Here is a 24,579-nt window from a genome sequence, read left to right on the forward strand (position 1 = left end):
ACCTCCACTACACTCTTACTGTACTCTTCCTTCAGAATCACCCCTACACCATTTCTCTTTCCATCCACACCATGATAAAACAGTTTAAACCCACCTCCAATGTTCCTGGCCTTACTCCCTTTCCACTTGGCATCCTGAACACACAACATATCTACCATTCTCCTCTCCATCATATCAGCTATCTCTCTCCCTTTACCAGTCATAGTACCAACATTTAAAGTACCTACCCGAACCTCCACTCTCCTACAATGCTCCTTACCCTGCCATGTCTGTAGATGTCTTCCTCCTCTCCTTCTCCTCTTTCGGCCAACAGTAGCCCAATTTCCACCGGTACCCTGTCGGCTAACCATACCTGTGGCGGTCGTTGTTAACCCGGGCCTCGACCAATCCGGTATGAAATTCTCATTTGTGATCTGCATATTTGATTTGGCACATGTTTTACGCTGGATGCCCTTCCTAACGCAACCCTCCCCATTTACCCGGGCTTGGGACCGGCACTAAGAGTGCACTGGCTTGTGCATCCATAATGGCTGGGTTACACTACTTTAGGATATTAATCCAACAAAATTTAAACAAAGAATATATTCATTCACTCCACTTTAATGACCTAAGTTCTATAAAATAAAATTACTATTAAGAATTTTTTCCACTGGTACATTGGAAGAAACAGGTGGGTTGTTTCTAGGTAAGTGTGATTTCTGGCTGGATTATTTGACTATTGACTACTTTCAGATGGTTAAATGTAAATAGATTGAGTTAAACATGCATGCAAAAGCAGATAAACTTTATTATTAAGAAATAAAAAAGTGAACTATTCTGAAATGTGAAGTTATATCCATCAACTAGAACTTAAAATCTTATGATAAGCAAACAACATAGGAAAAAAAACAATGCAAGATTAAAAAACAGAGACATGGTACAAGAATGCAAGGTTTGGTATGTAGTTTTAATTCACACTGAGGATTATTCTGCCCAAGCAAATAAACACCAGGGCTTAAATGCAAAGACTAAACCAAAGGCAAAATGAAAACAGTTACAAGTCACAACAAAACACTAGGGAGACCACCATTGGAAAGACAAGCATGGAGACAAGACATAAACCAGATCAAAATCCCTGCTGGCATAAATAAGCAACCTTGGCAATAATGATGCACACTAAGATACACAGTGTGACGTGTACATCGCAGGTGAGAGAATATACGACAATATCCTTACCAAACGTGCAGATCTCAAAGTGTCTTTTAAAACTCAACAGGATGATCATGTAACCCTGGATTTTGATGCAAGCATTGCCCAGAATGGTGAGTGGGGTGTGCATGGTTAGCCTACCCATCACCCTCTATCATTAGTTAAGTTTGAGAGGTTAATCATACTTTTAAAATAAATGTGGCACTGTAGTTTGAATCCTGCAGGATGCAATTTAGTATCATTGAGGGAGGGTGCTCTGTGGGACTCTGGCCTGACCTTGGCTAAGAAACCACCCTGTTACCCAATAGAATGATTTTGGCTGGTAGGCAGCACTGTCAGCACTGCCATCCTAGTGGCTTTTGTCACTGTACCCAAGAACCAAAAAAATGGATTTGGTCAGTTTTTTTTTTACAGTGGCTTAGGACTACAACTGTGGCAAACAGTTTTGCACTCCATGTGTCCATAGGTTAACATTTCACCTCAAGAATGATGGAACTATTGTGAATCGACATTTGGTAACACCCAGATAAAGATGGGTTCCCTATTATGTTTGGTTCCTCCTAAGGAGTTTTTCCTTGTCACCGTTGCCACTGGCTTTCTCATTAAGAATAAGTTTGGACAGCCGGGGCACCCTTCTCATGAAGCTAACAAACTCAGTTTTTCTGTGTGACCAGGCCTTTAGCCCATTGGCATGCTTGGCCCACAGCTGGGGCAACATGAACCTCACTCATTCACTATCTACCAGGCCTTCAATATAAAAATGGCACTGTAGCAAAAATCTTTCAGAAGGAAACTCAGTACCCTCAGAGGGAGCTAGGCTCATGAACATTTGGAAAAATTGCATAGAGACAATTGCTAGCATTGTGATCCTGTCATTTCACCAATCCTGTAAGCCCGCTGCATCTATATGAGGTGGGCAAAGTAATCTGTCATGCAAAGAAACATGAGGGCTTTAAAAAACAACTAGGGGATGGGGCAAATTGAAAAAAATTTATGAAGACTACAAATGACAAGACATGGAGGGAATAGGAGAAGGGTCCACCTCTTCCTCTAAAGCCCTGTGACAATAAGTGGACCCTGGTACATGTCACATGGGCAGTACTTGGCCAGCTTTTGTGGAATAGAAGCTATGGATAGGACTTCTCCATGACGGAGGGTAGGTGTGGTTAGCGCCGATGGCATTTTCAAATTTACATCGACTTAACTACATTTGTCATAGGGTGTTAAATGAAAATGCATTTTTCAAATGTATGAAGTGTCAATGCATTAAAAATAAATTTAGTTTCTTTTAGTACCTTTTTGCTATACATATATTATACAATGCATTTTTAAATACATTCACAATACACAATGAATTTTACTACAAATATCCCACAGGGTTATGCAAAATGCAATCCTAAGTGTCCAAACCTTGAATTAAAATGCATAAAGGACAAATAACATTCAACTGATCCTTTTGCTATAATTTCTGCTTAGACATATTACACATATCAGATCAATTTGGGTAATACATTTCCATGTTAATTTTGCAACTTTTAAATTGATTTTGCTGCATATATACTTCCATATGTCACCAGCTTCACCTTTAAAATTATAGTATGAATTAAAGAGGAAAGTCTGCATGCATTAGTCTATACTGAATATATACTGTAAAGGAGCTTAAAATGCATTTTAGGTGTCTGTTTATAGTAAACATTACAGACTCTGTTTCTGATTCTATAATTTTGAAACCAGTGTTTGTAGAAAACTATTAATTTTAGTTACATTTCTGATGGTCATGTAATGTTGATTTTAAACTACATATGAATGTAACTGAATGTTCCGAAGAGTCTGAAAGATCTGTGAAGTATGGTTTTATGATTTAAAAATAAATGTCAATATTTATTAGCTAGGTACAAAGTAGTGTTGAACAAAATTTTAAATTGTTTGTTGAAAATGGCAATGCTGTTTATTATATCAAATGTCTCATGAATTACATTAAGATTATGTGTAATAAAGAGTAGAGAAGGCAAGCACAGAAAACCACCAATCAAAGGTACTAAGAACAAATGACAAATACAGTTTTCATAAAAGTTATGCTTATTTTATAGCTTGGAATGTCAAGAAGCTTCATGGTAGTTTATTTGTGAATGTTATTTGTTATTTGAATTATATTTCTTTTAAGTCACAAAAATATTAGCTCACAATAAAAGTACTTTCATGAAAACTCACACTGCCAGACAGTTTTACTTTTTTATTAAAATATTTTTGTAATGGTAACACAAATATTAGAATGTAGCTGGAAAGCCAAATTTTGCTATACCAGTATTTAATGCTAGTCTGGGTGGCTCGCACAAGGGTTGTTATTTTTGGATACACTTTAGAATGGCCATTTGCTGCTGATGCCATAGTCAGGAGACTAAGAGACAGCTGGACAGACAAACATTTACTGAATGTAACATTTATATAGGCACAAGGGGAGGTACTGTATTCTGAGAAAGTGAATTAGTTCTAGTTCTGAGGGGTTTTTCTTTATTTTAATCCTCAAATGAATTAGAGCAAATTGTTTAATCACATTCTGCAGCCTATGAATATTATTAAATATTATCTAACCAGATACAGAGATGGCAAAAGTACACGCATCCTTGACTCAAATAGAAGAACAAATATTCATGTTTTAAAAGATTTTGGTAAAAGTTGAAGTACTCACTACACATTTTCACTCAAGTTAAACTAAAGAAGTATGGGCTCTGACTTAAGAAAAAAGTAGCCATTACTTACTACCTGTTTTAGTGTTACACTGGTAACTGGACCTCACATGATATTTATATATTAATACAAAATTATTTTATATTTTGTTACATAATTATCTGAACACAAGCAGAGCAAAGATAATGATGATCAGGTGATCAAGAATGTCTCTGAATGTACTCAGTCATTTTTACATCACTGACTCCCTCTGTCTCATGCACGTTAGCCATACTTCTTGGTGCCTTCTGCCTTGCTGGTTATTAGCTTCATAGGCTAGCCAAAGTCTGTGGTGCCAGGAAATGATATACCAGTGATAGAATGAAAAAGCAGTGACAAGACATAGGTTAATGGGCTGAAAAAACGAAGAGGAAAAAAATATTGATCATGTCACAAAATAGATTACAATTAAAGTAAAGAGCCTGTTTAAATAATTTATACACAAATACAGATATTTGTGTAAAACATCTAATGACTGAAAGTAAAAAGTTGTCCAGAAAAATCTATTGAAGTTCAGTAATGCTTCATTACTTGCCATCTCTGACAAGATATAATGGGTTAACATTTTAGTAAGGTATTATTCACCTTTCCTAATGATTCTTGTCAAATGCTTCATATTAAATATTAGCAAACAATGTTGTACATTACAGGTTTAAAAAGCACTGGAATTTGTATTACAGGAATGTTATTATGCATTGTGATTTCATAAATGACATAAAACAGACAGACAGGCACACACACACACACACACACACACACACACACACACTAGGGAAAAGTTTACAAATAAAGGGCAGCTGTTCACATTCATCTTTCTACACCTCCACTTTCATCAAGTTATCTGTAACCATAGCTGTGGGGCTCAGTGTAATTCAACCTCAGTGTTTTACAGTAAAGAGAGGCAGGGACAGGAAAGAACGTGTTATCGAAATACAGTACATTTCTACTTGTCATTGCTTAGCCCCAATGTGGCAATGTGTGTGTGTGTGTGTGTGTGTGTGTGTGTGTATGTGTGTGTGTGTGTGTGTGTGTGTGTGTGACAGCTGACTATGCAGGGATCATTAGTGGTGAGGATTAATAATAGTAGTTGTTCTGAAAATAACACCAAGACAAAAACCACACCTATTACCCTGCAAAAAAAAAAAATTCTGTATAGAGAGACAGACGCAAATGCTCATTGTCACTGCACAGTCATGACTAAGCTTTCTGTCCCAGCTCTGTGTGTATGGACATGGACACTTTTGAGCCTATTCACATCAGGTAAGCCATTCACATATACACATGTTTTTTCTTTTTTATATATGGTTTATTAAATTCATTAGAGCTGTTCTCTTTGACAAAAATAAATATCTGCGACTTTCCTCCTACTGTGTAAAATATACACAAATGCTGTATATTTCAAAGCATGAATTATAAACAAAATGCAATACATCTATTTTGTGTGCAAATGTAGTGATTTTATTTTTTAATTTGTTAGACATGGTTTTGTAAAGCTTACTCCTAGTAATAATAATACTCATCACTATTGTAGTGTACGAAATAACAATTATTGTGTGTGTGTGTGTATGTGTGTGTGTGTGGGTGTGGGTGTGGGTGTTGGTTTTATGTAGGTATAGTGTGTAACCTTGAGGGAGATCTGCACGGAGATCTAATGAGAAGTTACAACAAGAACATCAGACCAATGGAGAACAATAGAGACATAACAGAGGTCAAACTCAAGATGACCCTGACCAACCTAATCTCTCTGGTGAAGACCAATAGAGTGTGTGTGTGTGTGTGTGTGTGTGTGTGTGTGTGTGTGTGAGAGAGAGAGAGAGAGAAAGAGAGAGAGAGAGAGAGAGAGAGAGAGAGAGAGAGAGAGAGATCTCCAGAATTAATGACACCCTTCATACAAATAAGCAGAAATGATTGTATAAAATTAACATTTTAATTGGATAGCTTACATTTTCATAAATTTAACAAATTCATTAATTTAATAAACTGGTTAAAAATGTGAACACTTTTAAAATCATCACATTTTCTTCTTTTCAAAATTATTAATACCCATATATTTCAAATAAATTCAAAGAAATGTACAAATAGTGTAAAACATGTTATGCAAGATATTTTAGATATTTAAATAAATCTTCTGCTTTTATTGTCTCCAGATAATGCAATTCATTTTATATATTTAATTGTACTAATTTTCATTAAGGGTGCCTTCAAAAATTATTTTGAAGGCTGTGCATATGTGTGTCTTGTTTTATGAGCCTATTATCATTTATATTTTCTTATTTGTTCCCATAGAATGAAAAAGAAGAGACACTGACCACATGCGTTTGGGTAGAGATGGTAAGTGCTAAAAACAAACTGAAATTACATACAGTGCATCTAGAAACTATTCACAGCCTATTTTCCACATTTTGCTATGTTACAGTCTTATTTCAAAATGAAAAAAAATTAATTATTTTCCTTGAAACTCTACAAACAATACTCCATAATGACAACGTATAAAAGGTTTGTTTGAAATCTTTACACGTTTATTACCAAAAAAACATAAAATAAAATAAATCAGGGGAATCCTGTTTCCACTGATCATCCTTCAGATGTTTCTACAACTTGATTGTAGTCCACCTGTGGTAAATTCAGTTGATTAGACATGATTTGGAAAGGCACACACTTGTCTATATAAGGTCCCACAGTTCACAGTACACATAAGAGCACAAAGCAAGCCATGAAGTCTAAGGAATTGTCTGTAGACCTCAGACACAGGAATGTATCAAGGCACAGATCTGGGGAAGTACACAGAATAATTGTATTAAGCATTGAAGGTACCAATAAACACAGTTGTCTCCATCATCTGTAAATTGAAAAAATTTGGAACCATCAGTACTCTTCCTAGAGTGGGCCACCCAGCCAAACTGAGGGAGAAGGGCCCTAGTCAGTGAAGTGACCAAGAAACCGGTGGTAACTCTGAAAGAGCTCTGTAAAGAGAGGAGAACCTTCCAGAAGAAAAAACATCTCTGCAGCCCTCCACCAATCAGCCCTGTATGGTAGACTGGTCAGACAGAATCTACTCCTCAGTAAAAGGCACTTGACAGCCTATGTGGAGTTTGCCAAAAGGCACATGAAGGACTCTTAAACCATGAGAAACTAAATTCTCTGAACTTAATGAAACAAAGATTCAACTGTTTGGCCTGAATACCAAGCATCATGTCTGGAGGAAACCAGACACCGCTCATTACCTGGCCAATACCATCCCTACAGTGAAGCATGGTGGTGGCTGCATCATACTATGGGGATGTTTTTCAGCAGCAGAAACTGGGAGACTAGTGAGAATCAAGGGAAAGATGAATGCAGCAATGTACAGAGATATCCTAGATAAAAACCTGCTCCAGAGCGCTCTGTACCTCAGACTTGGACTATGATTCATCCTTGAGAGGTACTGCAAAGAAGAAACTGCCCAAAAATAGGTCGGCCAAATTTGTAGCATCATACTCAAAAAGACTTTAAGCTGTAATCGGTGCCAAAGGTGCTTTAACAAAGTATTGAACAAAGGCTGTGAATACTTACTTGCATGTGATTTTGTCTTTTAATAAATTTGCAAAGATTTTAAAAACTTCTTTCACATTGCTATTATAGGGTGTTGTTTGCAGAATGTTAAGAAAAATGATAAATTGAATCCATTTTGGAATAAGGCTGTAACGTGGAAATGTGGAAAAAGTGAAGCGCTGTAAATACTTTCCGGATGCACTGTATAGCATTGTTACAGATACACTGAAACACATTAAGTGGTTAAAGTTACACTTATTTCTGCCTAAAATAGGCTACTGGTTTGGGAGAGTTTGCCTGTTCAAAGTGAGTAGGGGGAGGTAGCAGTTTGTAAAGTCCAGAAGTTTTACATCAGATTACGACATACTATGTCCAATGTCATTCTAATGAAAATGAGATGCTAGCAATGAGCAGAATATCTATAAAAATATATATATTTGTATTTTTGCAAGAGACAGACAGTGAGGTATGACCTGCACTCCCGCGGGACAGATTGCCAATGAGTGCGGCATGGGGCAAGATATAATAGTGAATGCGGATTCGGGCAGTAAAATACTTATGTGTGTGCGGTTTGAGGGAGAATAAAATCATTCACAGGACTCCTGGAAAGCTTTCAAATACCGTAATTTCCGGACTATAAAGCGCACCCTTATATAAGCCACACCCACTGAATTTGACAAATATTTTTATTTTTAACATAAATAAGCCTCACCTGTCTACAGGCCGCAGGTGTCTACACTAATGTACTCTACACAGGCTTTAACGAAAGACACGTTACACACGGTGTAACGGGTGAAATATGTTGCGCTTCTATTAGGAGCATAGCGGTATTTTGGGAAAAGACCGGCACTACATACTTTCAGTGTGGAGACCGAGCATTATCTCCTTTTTATTTTCTGAAGCTCATTTCTAAGTTTCTTTGACTAACCCATAACGCTGTTGCAAAGAAAAAAAAAGCACGAGTTTTGGAAACCTGTCTGTGCTTACATGATGAACTGGAGTTACCAAGTTCTCCCTTCTCAACAGTAGCCAACTAAGAAAGTCATTATTCACTTTCTTCCTCCTTCCTTTCACAACTACATTGGTACCTTGACCTACGAGTGAATTAATGTACGAGTTTTCCGAGGTACGAGCGGTCACTCGGTTGATTTTTTTGCTTTGTTATGCGAGCAAAAAATTGAGGTACGAGCTCAAGACGCTGCTGCTAGATGGCGATTTATTATATCCTTACATACACTTTCTATTATGTTTTTATACAAGATTTGTTATTTAGAAATGTATTTTCCAATTTAATAACATGAAACATAAAAACGGGGGGTCATTTCGAGGGTTGGAACGGATTAATGCCATTTTAAGTATTTTCAATATGGAAAACTGATTTGATGTGCGAGCAAATTGAGATACGAGCTCGTCCACGGAACGAATTAAACTCGTAGGTCAAGGTACCACTGTATTTCTCTGGGGAGTTTATCACACAGGTGAGGTGCGTTTTTTCATTTCCGTTTGGAAATTTCATTGGTCTAATGTTATGGGGTTCAGTTTATTGGCTTGAAGTTTGTGAAACCGGTAAAAACCCAGGAAAAATTCATAAATTAGCCGCTTCATTGTTTAAGCCGCGGGGTTCAAAACGTGGGAAAAAAGTAGCGGCTTATAGTCCGAAAAATACGGTATATAAAAAAATGATAAATTACTAAAAACAAATAAACTGTTATGTATCTATTGCACAAAAGCAACAATAACAACTAAAATAAAATAAAACAATTGCACATGGTTCATGCACATTAGACTACTAGAGCACAGTGAATTGTGAGATATAAAGTCAGAATTGCAAGATACACGCTTGCAATTGCAAGAAAAAAAGTCAGAATTATGAGACATAAACTCACGCAAATTGTAAAGGATTATCATGGCAAATAATAAATACCATTCCTTGCGAGAAATCTCACAATTCTGACTTTTTTTCTGGCAGTTTATATAATTTATAACTCATTTGCGACACTTTCCGGCAAAGAAACATAGGAAAATATATATTTTTGCGGGAGCAGGACAGAACTTTGCGGGGGCAGTGGAAGCGTGACTGAAAAATCGTGCAGGTCTCTACATCAATTTCAAGCACAAAACCAAAATATAAACCAAAATAACTACAGGTTAGAAAAAAAGAAACAGCTGTATAGATGCCTTAAAACTGGGTGAGGGATTAGAAACAAGTGTCTGCAGGCAACAGTGAAGCATGGTGGAGGTCCAAGTTTGGGGCTGCATTTCTGCAACTGGAATTTGAGATTTAGTCAAGATGTAGTGTTCTCAATGCTACGAAATCCAGGCAGATACCAATCCATCATGCAATACCATCGGGGAGGCCTGAGCAACAGCCAATATCAATATCATCTTTGACCATAGAGAACAAGAAGTCCTGGAAGTGATAGTTTGGCCAGAACAGAGCACTAATCTATATATAGGAGAAATCATATAACAATTATACTTTTGAATGCATTCTTACTTTACAGCATTTTTTCCACACCTGCCTTAAACTTTTGCACAGTACTGTTTAAACTTTTTTTTCTAATAAGGTGCCTCTTATTTCTTCCCTTGTTCTGTGTCTTTATTTTAAGCCCCCTTTTCTTTGTCTCTCAATCTGTTCCTCCCTGTAGCAGTGGTATGACTATAGACTCAGGTGGGCTGACAGGCCAGGGTTTGAAGCATATGAAAATATTACAGGCACACGGATTCCCTCCAAAACCATCTGGCTACCAGATATTATATTGGAAAACAAGTGAGTCACACAACAACAATGACAACAACAATAATAATAATAATAATAATAATAATAGTAATATTAATAGTAATAATGAAGCATAACCCCTTTTTGTATTTTGTGTGTATTTTAGTGTTGATGGGAACTTTGAGATCACACTCTACACGAATGCTTTGATAGACCCATATGGTATGGTGTATTGGCTTCCCCCTGCAATCTACCGCAGCTCCTGTGCAATCAAAGTCAACTACTTCCCCTTTGACTGGCAAAACTGCACCATGGTTTTCAGGTGGAGTGAATTAATATACAACAGCCTAAATTTTTCACATAGACATTAATTAGCGAACAATCTTTCTTTAAAGCCAACTTTCGAAATTTGCTTTAGAATTTTACAATTGGGATCTAAGTGAACATGTAAGAATAAAGGAAACCCCTGTACAAATTTCCCAAACATAACAACCACACAAAACTAGCATATGCATATTTGCTAGATAAATATAGTTCTGCCTGCTAATTTAGCCATTATATTCAGTGCTTTATAGATGATTAGTAAGGTTTTATATACAGTGGAACCCGGTTATCTCGACCTCGGTTAACTCGACAACCCTATTAAGTCGACGTTTTTGAAGTGGAACCGCCAAATTCTCGCTTTTTCTAAGCATTTTTTATCGGTTATGTCGACTTTTTTTTATCTCGCCGAACCCTAATAATCCGCGATGCGCTTTGGGAAGAAAAGCGCAGCCGTTGAGAGAGTGCCGGTGGGAAGGCACGTATCGGGATACACATGAACGATAACAACGACCGCCGTGAACCAACATATACCAACAATAACGGACAGTGAGAGTGTGTAAGTTTAAATAGGAGCTGGTGATGATGATAAACGAGCACCATATGTGCGCGATTGAAGCCGGGAGCTTCAGAGAAAGCGGCCGAGAAAGCACCTGACACGCTGAAGGGAGCCGAAGGGGGCGTGGCAGGTGGATTCCTGACAGATAAACATGTACTGTATGTATTTTTATAGCATGCCTTCATCAAACAAATCGCGGCAACGCTGTTGTGTAAAAAACCCCTTTAAAAACACGTGCATGCACATTCTCATTTATTAACGCACATCATGTACATAAAGAAATTTGGGTCCCCTGGTGGTCTAGTGGTTAAGATGCAGCGCTCTCACTGTGAGGACCCGGGTTCAATCCCCAGTCAGGGAACCATCCCCAGCCACCTTCAGTGCTGGTCCCAAGCCCGGATAAATTGGGGAGGGTTGCGTTAGGAAGGGCATCCAGCGTAAAACATGTGCCAAATCAAACGTGCGGAGGATCTGCTGTGGCAACCCCTAACGGGAGAAGCCGAAAGAAAGTTTTAGGTCCCCTGGTGGTCTAGTGGTTAAGATGCAGCGCTCTCACCGCTGCGACCCGGGTTCGATTCCCGGTCAGGGAACCATCCCCAGCCACTCTCAGTGCCGGTCCCAAGCCCGGATAAATTGGGGAGGGTTGCGTTAGGAAGGGCATCCAGTGTAAAAACATGTGCCAAATCAAAAACGTGCGGAGGATCCGCTGTGGCGACCCCTAACGGGAGAAGCCGAAAGAAAGTTTATGTACATAAAGAAATTTCAAGCACGTTAATTTATTGCCGCCATTTTGATTTTCGTTTATCTCGATCATCGGTTACCTCAATGCTTTTTGGCGACCCCCTAGGACATCGACATAACCAGGTTCCACTGTATATGTATATACATATACAGTGAGGAAAATAAGTATTTGAACACCCTGCTATTTTGCAAGTTCTCTCACTTAGAAATCATGGGGTGGTCTGAAATTGTCATCGTAGGTGCATGTCCACTGTGAGAGACATAATCTAAAAAAAAAAAATCCAGAAATCACAATGTATTATTTTTTAACTATTTATTTGTATGATACAGCTGCAAAAAAGTATTTGAACACCTGAGAAAGTCAATGTTAATATTTGGTACAGTAGCATTTGTTTGCAATTACAGAGGTCAAACATTTCCTGTAGTTTTTCACCAGGTTTGCACACACTGCAGGAGGGATTTTGGCCCACTCCTCCACACAGATCTTCTCTAGATCAGTCAGGTTTCTGGCCTGTCGCTGAGAAACACGGAGTTTGAGCTTCCTCCAAAGATTCTCTATTGGGTTTAGGTCTGGAGACTGGCTAGGCCACACCAGAACCTTGATATGCTTCTTACAGAGCCACTCCTTGGTTATCCTGGCTGTGTGCTTCGGGTCATTGTCATGTTGGAAGACCCAGCCTTGACCCATCTTCAATAATCTACCTGAGGGAAGGAGGTTCTTCCCCAAAATCTTGCAATACATGGCCCCGGTCATCCTCTCCTTAATACAGTGCAGTCGCCCTGTCCCATGTGCAGAAAAACACCCCAAAGCATGATGCTACCACCCCATGCTTCACAGTAGGGATTGTGTTCTTGGGATGGTACTCATCATTCTTCTTCCTCCAAACACGTTTAGTGGAATTATGACCCAAAAGTTGTATTTTGGTCTCAGCTGACCACATGACTTTCTCCCATGACTTCTCTGGATCATCCAAATGGTCATTGGCAAACTTAAGACGTGCCTGGACATGTGCTGGTTTAAGCAGGGGAACCTTCCGTGCCATGCATGATTTCAAACCATGACGTCTTAGTGTATTACCAACAGTAACCTTGGAAGCGGTGGTCCCAGCTCTTTTCAGGTCATTGACCAGCTCCTCCCGTGTAGTTCTGGGCTGATTTCTCACCTTCCTTAGGATCATTGAGACCCCACGAGGTGAGATCTTGCATGGAGCCCCAGTCCGAGGAGATTGACAGTCATGTTTAGCTTCTTTCATTTTCTAATGATTGCTCCAACAGTGGACCTTTTTCACCAAGCTGCTTGGCAATTTCCCGTAGCCCTTTCCAGCCTTGTGGAGGTGTACAATTTTGTCTCTAGTGTCTTTGGACAGCTCTTTGGTCTTGGCCATGTTAGTAGTTGGATTCTTACTGATTGTATGGGGTGGACAGGTGTCTTTATGCAGCTAACGACCTCAAACAGGTGCATCTAATTTAGGATAATAAATGTAGTGGAGGTGGACATTTTAAAGGCAGACTAACAGGTCTTTGAGGGTCAGAATTCTAGCTGATAGACAGGTGTTCAAATACTTATTTGCAGCTGTATCATACAAATAAATAGTTTAAAAATCATATATTGTGATTTCTGGATTTTTTTTTTCCGATTATGTCTCTCACAGTGGACATGCACCTACGATGACAATTTCAGACCCTCCATGATTTCTAAGTGGGAGAACTTGCAAAATAGCAGGGTGTTCAAATACTTATTTTCCTCACTGTATATGTATATATATATATATATATATATATATATATATATATATATATATATATATATATATATATATATATATACAGTGGAACCCACTTAACTCGACCTCGGTTAACTCGACAACCCTATTAAGTCGACGTTTTTGAAATGGAACTGCCAAATTCTCGCTTTGTCTTAGCATTTTTTATCGGTTATGTCGAAATTTGCCATTTAACGTCGGTTATGTCGATCGGCACTTTGCAGCCGCAGAAGAACTCGCGAAAGTGGCGGAAAAATCAAGTCTTACAGATGCTACAGGTGTTGTATTGTATACTGGTGAATCTCTGCTGTTAGTTAGTGCACATATGCCTTTTGTTGTTAAATGTTATGCGATGAACGGGAGGCGAAAGCCACGCTTGGCGGCGTGGAACGTGGGATGAGCAGCAAAAGCATAGAATGAACACCGGCAGGATCGGGGGGAATCCGCGATGCGCTTTGGGAAGAGAAGCGCAGCCGTGAGAGAGTGCCGGTGGGAAGGCAGGTACCGGGATACACATGAGCGATAACAACGACCGCCGTGAACCAACATATACCAACAATAACGGACGGTGAGAGTGTGGAAGTTTAAATAGGAGCTGGTGATGATGCTAAATGAGCACCATATGTGCGTGATTGAAGCCGGGAGCTTCAGAGAAAGTGGCCGAGAAAGCACCTGACACGCCGAAGGGTGCGCCGAAGGGGGCGTGGCAGGTGGATTCCTGACAGTTAACAAACATGTACTGTATGTACATTTTTATAGCATGCCTTCATCAAAAGTGTGCATGCACATTCTAATTTATTAACGCACATCAGGTACATAAAGAAATTTTGTACTATAATAATAATAGTAATATATTGCCGCCATATTGATTTTCGTTTATCTCGATCATCGGTTATCTCGATGCTTTTTGGCAACCCCCTAGGACATCGACATAACCGGGTTCCACTGTATATAATTAGGGTAAAAAATGCATTATTTTTTTACTATATAATGTAACATCAAATTTCTCAGCTCAACAATATTAGGAAGATTTAAAAAGGCTATCCCAATGATTTAATGTACACAATGTGTTAGATCACCGATCACCACTCAAGGGACTTTTACTGCTATACATGATGTAACTCAAAGCCCTGTCTATCTGACTCATCATACTGTACTGTATGTCTAATGTCTTTTACACGTTCCTCATTGAACATGTTGTAATGTTTATTACACATGTTGTCTGTCGCTTATATACTGTATGAAAACAATCAGTGGGCCTAGAATAGCTCTTTAGAACACCAAACTGTAGGCATAGAGAAGTCATCATTGACATTTACATACATACCATTCCTGTAACTTTATCTTCTTCTTAAAATTAATCTGTCTAAAATCAGTTATGACAAAAAAATATAAAAAAATTAAAAGCTGACATCAAAAGTTTCACTGAGATCAAGCAACACAAGCAAGGTGACACAAACCACTTGTAAAGTAGTAGTAGTTCCTTTACTACTTTAACCTGTACTAAATCATTACTTATTTATTTTATGTGTTTCATATGTAAGTATGCTGCCGCTGAGCTACAACCATTAAATGGAAGGTTTGATATTGGCCTATATATTGACAGCTGACAATAATCAAGCCCAGACCTTTTAGAGGGTGTTGTTATTCAGAATAAATAACAATAATAGATTATCTATTGAAACAACCAGCAAATATTGATTAGGGGAAATGTTGAATAAACTAGTAGCTCTACTTATTATAAATGTTAATTTATATTCAAATGTAACATTTTCTTTTAAAAAAGAGTGTTAGATATATAGACAATAGTCCATTTAGTATTTTTTGTCTGTCACTCTCAATCTGGATTGTTAGAGATTAATGAAGCCTGGCTCTACTGTGAACTTTTTAATATGAAATAAAAGCAGTAACTTTAAGAGTAAAGACATTGCAACACAGAATGTACTGAGTGAATGTGTGATTAATAGTGCTACCTTGACTCTTTGCATTGAATGGGTTGTAGGTCTCAGACGTATAGTGCTAATGAGATTGAGCTGAAACTGACAAATGAAGGAAACACTATAGTGGAATGGATTGAGATCGACCCTGAAGCCTTCACAGGTATACTACATTCACAGGTGTTCTTCTATAATACATTAGGTCACACAATCAATAGTATTTTTACTGCCACTTTGCTTCAGATTTTAAAGCACTTTTAGATCACCAATGTGACCTAAAATTGAGACAGAATATAATCAAACATATTGCAAATTAGTTAAAAGTTACCTGCCCAATGTAGATAAAAGATTTGTATCCAGTATCAGAGTAAATATCACAATATATATATATATATATACTGTTTATAATGCTGCATCTTTGACTTGATTCAGTAATATTCTATGCACACTGATTGGCTAGAGAATGGAGAATGGGTAATTAAGCATCGGCCAGCTAAAAAGGTGGTAAACGAGAAGTACAGCCGAGATGAGCTGAACTACCAGGAGATCATTTTTTTCCTTATCATCCAGAGGAAGCCACTTTTCTACGTCATCAACATCATTTTGCCCTGTGTGCTTTTCTCTTCTCTTGGACTTTTGGTCTACTTCCTGCCAGCCAAAGGTTTTTTTTTCTATCATTGTTTTATAAAAGTAAAATAATTCAAGAATTTATATCTGATTTATTTCATTTATTTGTTCTAAGCTAAACTAAATAATAAAGCTAAACTGACAGCTATAAAGCAAAAGTCAGTCTGACTAGTGTGAGCTTTCTTTTCTATTCAAAAATAAATTGTTTATCTATTACAATAATAGATATTTTTAATATTTGATCATGACTGTAGTGTGTGTGTGTGTGTGTGTGTGTGTGTGTGTGTGTGTGTTTGTGTGTGTGTGTGTGTGTGTGAGTGTTAATTAGCTGGAGGACAGAAATGTACCATGTCAATCATTATCCTACTTGCGCAAACCGTCTTCCTCTTCCTTATTGCAAAGAAAATTCCAGAAACATCCCAGGCTGTTCCACTGATTGGCAAGTAAGTGTTTTTTATAAGATACAGCACTGAAAATTTCAGTTCATTAAATCAAACCAGTTCCATGGAATATATATCTGTTGTTAAGGAAATTAAATGTTTGGGTTTTTTTGTTGCTAAATTCCTCCTTGTTTTATCAGGTATTTGATGTTTGTGATGTCTGTGAATGCAGTCACAGTGATGAACTGTGTAGTGGTTTTGAATGTATCTCTGAGAACTCCGAACACACACCCACTATCCAATAAAGTCAGGCAGGTAAAAAACAGTTTGCAAACATGAATACTTAATATGTTTGTGAGCATAAAGCTTTGTAAAATGTATACTGTTTATGACAATCCACAGGTACTGTTAAACATTTTTCCTCGGGTGTTGAGGATGAGGATGCAACGCTGGACACCGCAAAGTGGACTGAGTGCAGATGGCATAATGAACCAATCTTCTGTCCCTTTGAGAAGAGCCAGCTCATTAGGACTAATTGTGAAAGCAGATGAGTACATGCTGAAGACAGCACGCTCTGAGCTGATGTTCAGCAAGCTGAAAGAAAGAGATGGGTTCATGAGGAGTGCCCTGAAGAAGATCTGTGAGTCATATACAGTGCCCTCCACAATTATTGGCACCCCTGTTTAAGATGTGGTCGTGGACTTCTAAAAATTCTCCTTTTTTTTAAAACAACATAGAACCCAAATGCAAAAAAAGAGAAAAATCCAACCTTTTATTTAAGTACATTACTTTGGTGGTAAAAAAATCACACATTTAGAAAAAAAAAAAAAACTTGAAATCATGTGTGCCACAATTATTGGCACCCCTGATGTTAATACTTTGTACAACCTCCTTTTGCCAACAAGACAGCACTTAATCTCCTCCTATAACATTTCACAAGATTGGAGAACACAGAGAGGATTTTGACCATTCTTCTTTGCACAATCTTTCTAGATCATCCAGTGTCCTGGGTCCTCTCTTATGCACTCTTCTCTTTAGCTCGCCCCACAGGTTTTCGATTGGGTTGAGGTCTGGGGACTGAGATGGCCACCTTGAGTTTGTGACTGCTGAACCAATTTTGTGTAGATTTTGCCACATGTTTTGGATCATTATCCTGCTGAAAGACCCAATGACGACCCATCTTCAGCTTTCTGGCAGAGGCCATCAGGTTTTTATTTAAAATATCCTGGTACTTCAAAGCGTTCATAATGCCATGCACCCTAACAAGGTTCCCAGGGCCTTTGGAAGAGAAACAGGCCCACAGCATCACAGATCCTCCACCATACTTCACGGTGGGCATGAGGTGCTTTTCGGCATACTCATCTTTTGTTTTACGCCAGACCCACTTAGAGTGTTTGTTGCCAAAAAGCTCAATCTTAGTCTCATCTGACCAAAGCACACGATCCCAGTTGAAGTCCCAGTACCGCTTAGCAAACTCCAGGCGTTAACGTTTGTGAGTGTTAGTGAGAAAAGGCTTTTTCCTTGCATGCCTCCCAAACAACTTGTTGGCATGTAGAGAGCGTCTGATGGTTGTTTTGGAGACTCTGTGACCCCAAGATGCCACTCTTTGATGCAATTCTGTGACGGTGAGCTTGGGAAATTTTTACTTCTCTTACCATCCTCCTCACTGTGCGTTGTGGCAAGATAAACTTGGGACCTCTTCCAGCCTTGTTTGTCACTGTTCCAGTTGTTTTAAACTTCTTAATGATTCCTCTGACTGTAGATACCGGCAAGTTAAGGCGAGTGGCTATTTTCTTGTAGCCATTGCCTGACTTATGAAGGTCGACACACATCTGCCTTACTTGAATGGTGTGTTCTCTTGTCTTTGCCATGTTGACAAATGGGTAAGAGAATTAGGCCTCTGTGTCACATCATATTTATACCCCAGGGAAACAGGAAATCATGAATTACTAATTAAAGGTCCCTAGATACCCTGACAAACCTTAGCAACTACAGAAAAATATATAAAAAAAAAAAAAAATTAAATTTTTGAGAGGAATTGTTAGGGGTGCCAGTTTTTTTTTTTTTCTAAATGTGTGATTTTTTTACCACCAAAGTAATGTACTTAAATAAAAGGTTAGTGGGTTGGATGTATAGTAGTAGGGATAGTAGTGTGTACCAGACTGATTGAAGTTAATTTACACAGAACAGGATTAGGATTTTAATTCACAATTCACTTTTTAAACTTTTATGCTGCAGCCAGATACTACAATCGTTCACATTGATATTTTCTTATTAATCTATACTCAGTACCCCATAATTACAAATTTTTGAAATATCTGTAAATAAAGAAAAAGAAATATTACATGTACATAAGTATCCCCTGGTGGTCTAGTGGTTGGCATGTGGTGCTCTCACCGCTGCGGCCCGGGTTCGATCCCCGGTCAGGGAACCAACCCCAGCCACTCTTAGTGCCGGTCCCAACCCCGGATGGGATCCGGATGCGTTGGGAAGGGCATCCAGCGTAAATACATGTGCCAAATCAAACATGCGGAGGATCCGCTGTGGCGACCCCTGATGGGAGAAGCCGAAAGAAAGTATGTACATGTACATAAGTATACAGACCCTTTACTCAATAATTAGTTAAAGCATCTTTGGCAGCAATTACAGCCTCAGTCTTTTTTGAGTATGACACAAAAATATTTGCACATCTTGCAAATCCTCTCAAGATTTGTTAGCTTGAATGGGGACTGTTGGGGAACAGCCACTGTCAGGTCTCTCCAGAGATGTATAAAGTTCAATTCAGTGCTGTGGCTGGGCCACTGTGGGCATTTACAAATATTGTCCCTAAGCCACTCCTGTGCTGTCTGGACTGTATGATTAGGGTTGTTGTCTTGTAGATAGATAGATAGATAGATAGATAGATAGATAGATAGATAGATAGATGGATGGATGGATGGATGGATGGATGGATGGATGGATGGATGGATGGATGGATGGATGGATGGATGGATGGATGGATGGATGGATGGGTGGATAGATGGATATGTACAGTACAAAAATATAAAGGCTACTGCAGTGAAAATTGTGTAGACACTGTTGTAACGTACAACAAGTAGAAGGTTATAAGGCTATGGCATGGAAAAATAGCAAAAAGCTGAAAAATCAAGTACACTAAATATGTGTACACATATTTAAAAAATCTAAATAAAATTTTATTTGTCACATACACATACATACACAGTACGACATGCAGTGAAATGCTTTTTACGACAGTCCGGCATGAGTAGAAAAATAATCCAAGAAAAAAAGAAGGTAGATAAATAAAAAGTATAAACTATATAAAATATATAAAGATATGTGTGGAAAAAAGTGTATATACAAGGATGGCTCTGGTCTGGCACTGCTTGCTGTAGATGTCCTGCAGGTCAGGGAGCTCGGTGTGGATGGTACGTTCAGCTAAATGCAACACCCTCTGGAGGGCTCGCCTGTCCTGCATAGTGCTGTTCCCAAACTAGGAAGTGATGCTACACGTCAGAAAGCTTTCAGTGGTGCAGGTGTAGAAAGTCTTTAGCACCTGAGAGGAAAGTTTAAAGTCTCTTAAGCTTCTCAGATGGTACAGACGCTGCCGGGCCTTCTTCACTAGGGTGTTGATGTGACAGGACTAAGACAGGTCCTGTGTGATGTGAACACCTAAGTACTGGAAACTGTCCACTCTCTCCACTGGGGTTCCGTTGATGTTTAGCAGTTGGTATAACCGCTCCTGCTTCGTGCTAAAGTCCACTATCAACTCCTTAGTCTTGCTGACGTTTAGAAAAAGATTGTTCTCCTGGCACCATCTCTTCAGTTTTTTAACCTCCTGTAGGTAGGCCGTCTTGTCATTGTTGGAGATTAGGCCCACCACAACAGTGTCGGTGATGATGGTGGTGGAGTTGGAAGTGGCCACACAGTCATATGTGTACAGTGAGTACAGCAGGGGGCTAAGAACACAACCTTGGTGAGCTCCAGTGCTGAGGGTGAGGGTGGATGAGGTGTGTTTGCCCACCCGTACGGCTTGTGGCCTGTCTGTCAGAAAGTTAGAGATCCATTGACACAGGACCTCCAATTTAGAGGTGAGCGTGGAGGGAATTATAGTGTTGAACGCTGAACTGTAGTGCACAAACAGCATCTTTGCATAAGTCCCTTTTCTGTAGTCCAGGTGGCTAGTTGTAAAATAGAAGGCAGGATGTACAGTATGTAACAGTGGCAGGCCATGCATTTGGTACCTGGGCCTTCAGTGGGGACTTACCTGACTTAATCCACCTCTTAATACCACCACTATCACATCGCAATTATAGAAACCATCAATACTATACAAAAACGCAATATAACAACATGTGGCATTACAGAGAGAGAGAGAGAGAGAGAGAGAGAGAGAGAGAGAGAGGCATTTTGCATATGGAGGGTGAATACCATTTACCTAAAGCAAGGATCCCATTTAAGACAACGCCAAACCTCTACACTACGACCGCATCTGTGCCACCAACATCATCTGGAGCAGTTCAGAATCAATATTTGTCTAATAACAAAAACATTAAAAATGTACATAAAATACAACCTACTCACCAGAGATGCATACTCATAATTTGCACCGATCCTCAGAGGCTTTAAGCCGGTGGTACCGCTCATATTCACTGGTCTGGAAGTGCTGAACAAACCCTTTCCCAGGCTGAGACAAGCTAGCTAGCTTTGGGGTTGGCCGACATCTCCTCACGATGTCAAGCTATTCTTGAAAATATTTTTTTAAGTATGTCTGAGACCAAATCAATTTCTCTTCCTCCATAGGCATAAAAAAGTCTACAGATGTGTTTTACCAGTCGAACTTGGCTGTAACAGGTTCCCTCTGACCAACCAATTAGTGGACAGTAAAATGCTGATGCTATTCTGGGCCAGCTAGCTGGCCCTGTGAGGCGAATATGAAATCTGATTGGTTAAAGAAACAAAGCTATTTCTTAAGGAGACTATAGTAAAAGGGCCGGCAGTATTGACTTTGAAGGCCCTGGGCAGATTCGATTTACATGGCAGCACACAGAGGCTGAAATCTGATTGGACACAAAATCTAACATCCACATACATGTACTAGATGCAGTACAAAATGTAGTGAATAAATAAAATAATGTTGGGAATAAGTTAATACAATTTCATGGAACAAACATTAGAATTTAGGTTGTAAAGGTAGGTCAGTGCTTCTGATAGTGTTTAGGCCAGCAGAGAAGGCTTTGCCAGCCCTGACCACCCGTCACTGGTATATAATTTTTATATAGATGCAGAATACAGGATATACAGTATGTAAGCTATATATAGATACACATACATATAACTAACATATTAGGGCTGATGTGTGTAAGATAAAATATGTCTAAAGAAAGAGTGGTAAATACATTTACAATATGCAATATGTGCATTGTATGTGCAACTGTACAGAATTATACACAGTGTTTATACAGAGTTATACAATGTTCTAACGGTGTAGTGTAGAGTTTAGTAGTGTGATGCTGGATGAAAAAATGCTGGCCCTAAATCTGCTGGTCCTGCTGAGTATGTTCCGGGTGAAGTTTAACAGTTTATGACTGGGATGTGAGGAGTCCTTGATGACGTTGTGACCTCTGCACAGACATTTGCTGTGGTGAAGGTGTTCAAATGTAGGTAGTTGGGTGCCAGTGATGTGTTTTGCCCACCTTTTTGCAGGACTTTATGTTTACACACAATGGAGCCTCTGTATCATACAGTAATTGAGTTGGTCAGGATGCTCTTATGATGCAGTGGTAAAAACTTGTTAGAATCCCTGAAGACATATGAGGTTTCTTAAGAATCATCAAGAATGCAGGCAATGTTGTGCCTTCCTAATCAGAGCTGAAGTGTTCTGGTGCCAGAACAGATCCTAGAGATGTGAACTCCTAAGAACTCAAAGTGTACAGCATTCTGATAGGTGTTGTTTTTATCCAGGTGGGTGAGGGCTAAATGAAGAGCTGTGGAAACCACATCTTCTGTCGACCTGTTCAGGCAAACTGTTGTGGGTCTAGTAAAGATGGTAGGCCCACAGTGAGGTGATTCAGAACCAGTTTCTCAAAGCTCTTCATAACAAAAGGGGTGACTGCAACTGGACAAAAATCATTCAGGCATTCTGCAGCTGAATGCCTAGGCACTGGTATGATGGTTGTAGTCTTCAGGTGGCTTAGGCCAGTGACAGGTTAAAAATGTCATTGAAGACCTAAGCCAGTTGTCCAGCTCATGCTCTGAGAACACGTCCCGGTATGCCGCCCAGACCAGCTGCATCCGCTCTGCTAAATGCTAAATAGACCTCCGTTGTTGAGAGTGACAGTGGACTGTGAGCAGTAGAAGAGTCAGCGATTATGGAAAAATGTCCTATGCCTTGATCAAAATGAGCAAAAAAATGATTGAGTACCCAGTATGAAGGCACTGCTGGTTGGTGGAGATCAGTGTTAGTTAGTAGTCTGTGATGGTCTGGATGCCTTTCCACATGCGTATGAGACTTTAGCTGCTAGCTAATGTGTTTTATAAGTTTATTGGTTTAAAAATATAAACTGTTCAAATGTTGATTATCACAAATGTTTATAATAATAAATCACATTATTAAAAAATTACAAGCAATTTGGTGTACAGTTACACCTCTATTACACATAGATGATAGATAGATAGATAGATAGATAGATAGATAGATAGATAGATAGATAGATAGATAGATAGATAGATAGATAGATAGATAGATAGATAGATAGATAGATAGATGCTTTCATTTAAACATTACATGTGTTATTTATATGCTTTAATTTAATTATTTTTCTAACTGATGATCCCCTAGGGAACACTCTGGAAGGAGACACAATCCAGGATTTGACTTGGAGTCTGGCCATGGCATCACCAGATTTGCAGCAGTGTGTAGCATCCTGCAAACACATCACTGAGAGAACCAAACAGCACAAAGACTTTCAAAAAGTCAGAACATTGATATTATTTTAATTAAATTATAATATAACAAATAATTATTTTATATTTTTTTTATTTCTGTTTAATAGTTTAAAAAAAAAAAAACATTACTATAGCATTTAAGTATATACACAATTCATAAAAAAACCCATAAAACTTTTATTTATTATACTAATCTTGTGTCTTGTGTTTGATGCATTTAATGCAGTTAATGAAAACACAATAATTATTGCACTATGAACTCCATAGATTCAACTACATCATATTCATAGCATTCTTACTGCTTAATGAACAATAATCTTAGTTGAAATAATGAAAACTAATTGATGGGGGAAAATGCAGTGATTTAAATAGAGTGAAGTATTCTCTAGAGAGCACTGGTACAGACAGTGTAAATGTTTGTCCTGTCGATAGGGACATTTGCATTTGCACCATAGATTGTTTAATTTCTCTTATTTGTTTTCTCTGCAGGAGAATGAGGAGTGGTTCCTGGTTGCCAGAGTGATTGACAGACTCTGCTTCATCACCATTGCCTTGTTGTTTACACTGGGCACCATAGGAATCTTTATCATGGGACATTTTAACCAAGCTCCAACACTTCCATTTGCTGGAGACCCCAAAAAATATCTTCCTGAGATACTTATCACAAACATCACAAGCCAGCATTGACACACTTACAGTTACAGTTACATGTTCATTAGAAGCTAAACTCCATCAGCAGTACTCACTTCAGCTTCTTAAAGTCAATAATAGGTACTGAAATATTTTTTGATTAATCCTTGTTCATGATTTGTTGCTTTTTTTTACTGTCTTGCTGTCATGACCAGACCACAAAACCCCTGTTTAGGCTACAAAGCTTTTCTTTAGTATTGCTAGAATTTGGGGTTAAGAGTTACTTTTTAGGATTAGTGTTAATTATTAGTTTAACCTACTAATAATCTGCTTCATCTACTGTATAGCTGTCATTATGTTAGTAATAGACAATTTGATATGTGTTATGTGCACATTTAGAAATAAACGAATAAAATTATGTGTAGTTTTGGAATTTTTCTTGTACTAATGGAATGCTAAAAAGAAAATTCAAAAGGTTATTCCTTAGTGATATTGGTCAAATTAGGAA

At 38.5% G+C, this 24,579-nt stretch overlaps 1 protein-coding gene across 1 annotated transcript; it reads left to right on the forward strand.

Annotated features, from left to right (window-relative positions):
• Positions 1-5,108: 5,108 nt before the first annotated feature.
• Positions 5,109-24,455, forward strand: chrng (cholinergic receptor, nicotinic, gamma). The gene is made up of 12 exons (XM_046877114.1): positions 5,109-5,175; positions 5,526-5,662; positions 6,202-6,246; positions 10,095-10,216; positions 10,332-10,487; positions 15,552-15,649; positions 15,947-16,147; positions 16,442-16,556; positions 16,694-16,808; positions 16,896-17,133; positions 23,335-23,468; positions 23,931-24,455. The coding sequence occupies exons 1-12, from the start codon at positions 5,109-5,111 to the stop codon at positions 24,126-24,128; spliced, it is 1,626 nt and encodes a 541-aa protein (XP_046733070.1). The 3' UTR covers positions 24,129-24,455.
• Positions 24,456-24,579: the final 124 nt, after the last annotated feature.

This window comes from Silurus meridionalis, chromosome 20, assembly GCF_014805685.1.
Source record: "Silurus meridionalis isolate SWU-2019-XX chromosome 20, ASM1480568v1, whole genome shotgun sequence".
Lineage (NCBI taxonomy): Eukaryota > Metazoa > Chordata > Actinopteri > Siluriformes > Siluridae > Silurus > Silurus meridionalis.

What these genes read in the sequence shown, in the direction of transcription:
- chrng (XM_046877114.1), top strand. Translation starts at nt 5,109, where the DNA reads ATGACTAAGCTTTCTGTCCCAGCTCTGTGTGTATGGACATGGACACTT. An exon ending in CGACCCTGAAGCCTTCACAG is followed by an intron (nt 15,650 to 15,946) that starts GTATACTACATT and finishes CTGATTGGCTAG; the next exon opens with AGAATGGAGAATGGGTAATT. An exon ending in CTACTTCCTGCCAGCCAAAG is followed by an intron (nt 16,148 to 16,441) that starts GTTTTTTTTTCT and finishes AGTGTTAATTAG; the next exon opens with CTGGAGGACAGAAATGTACC.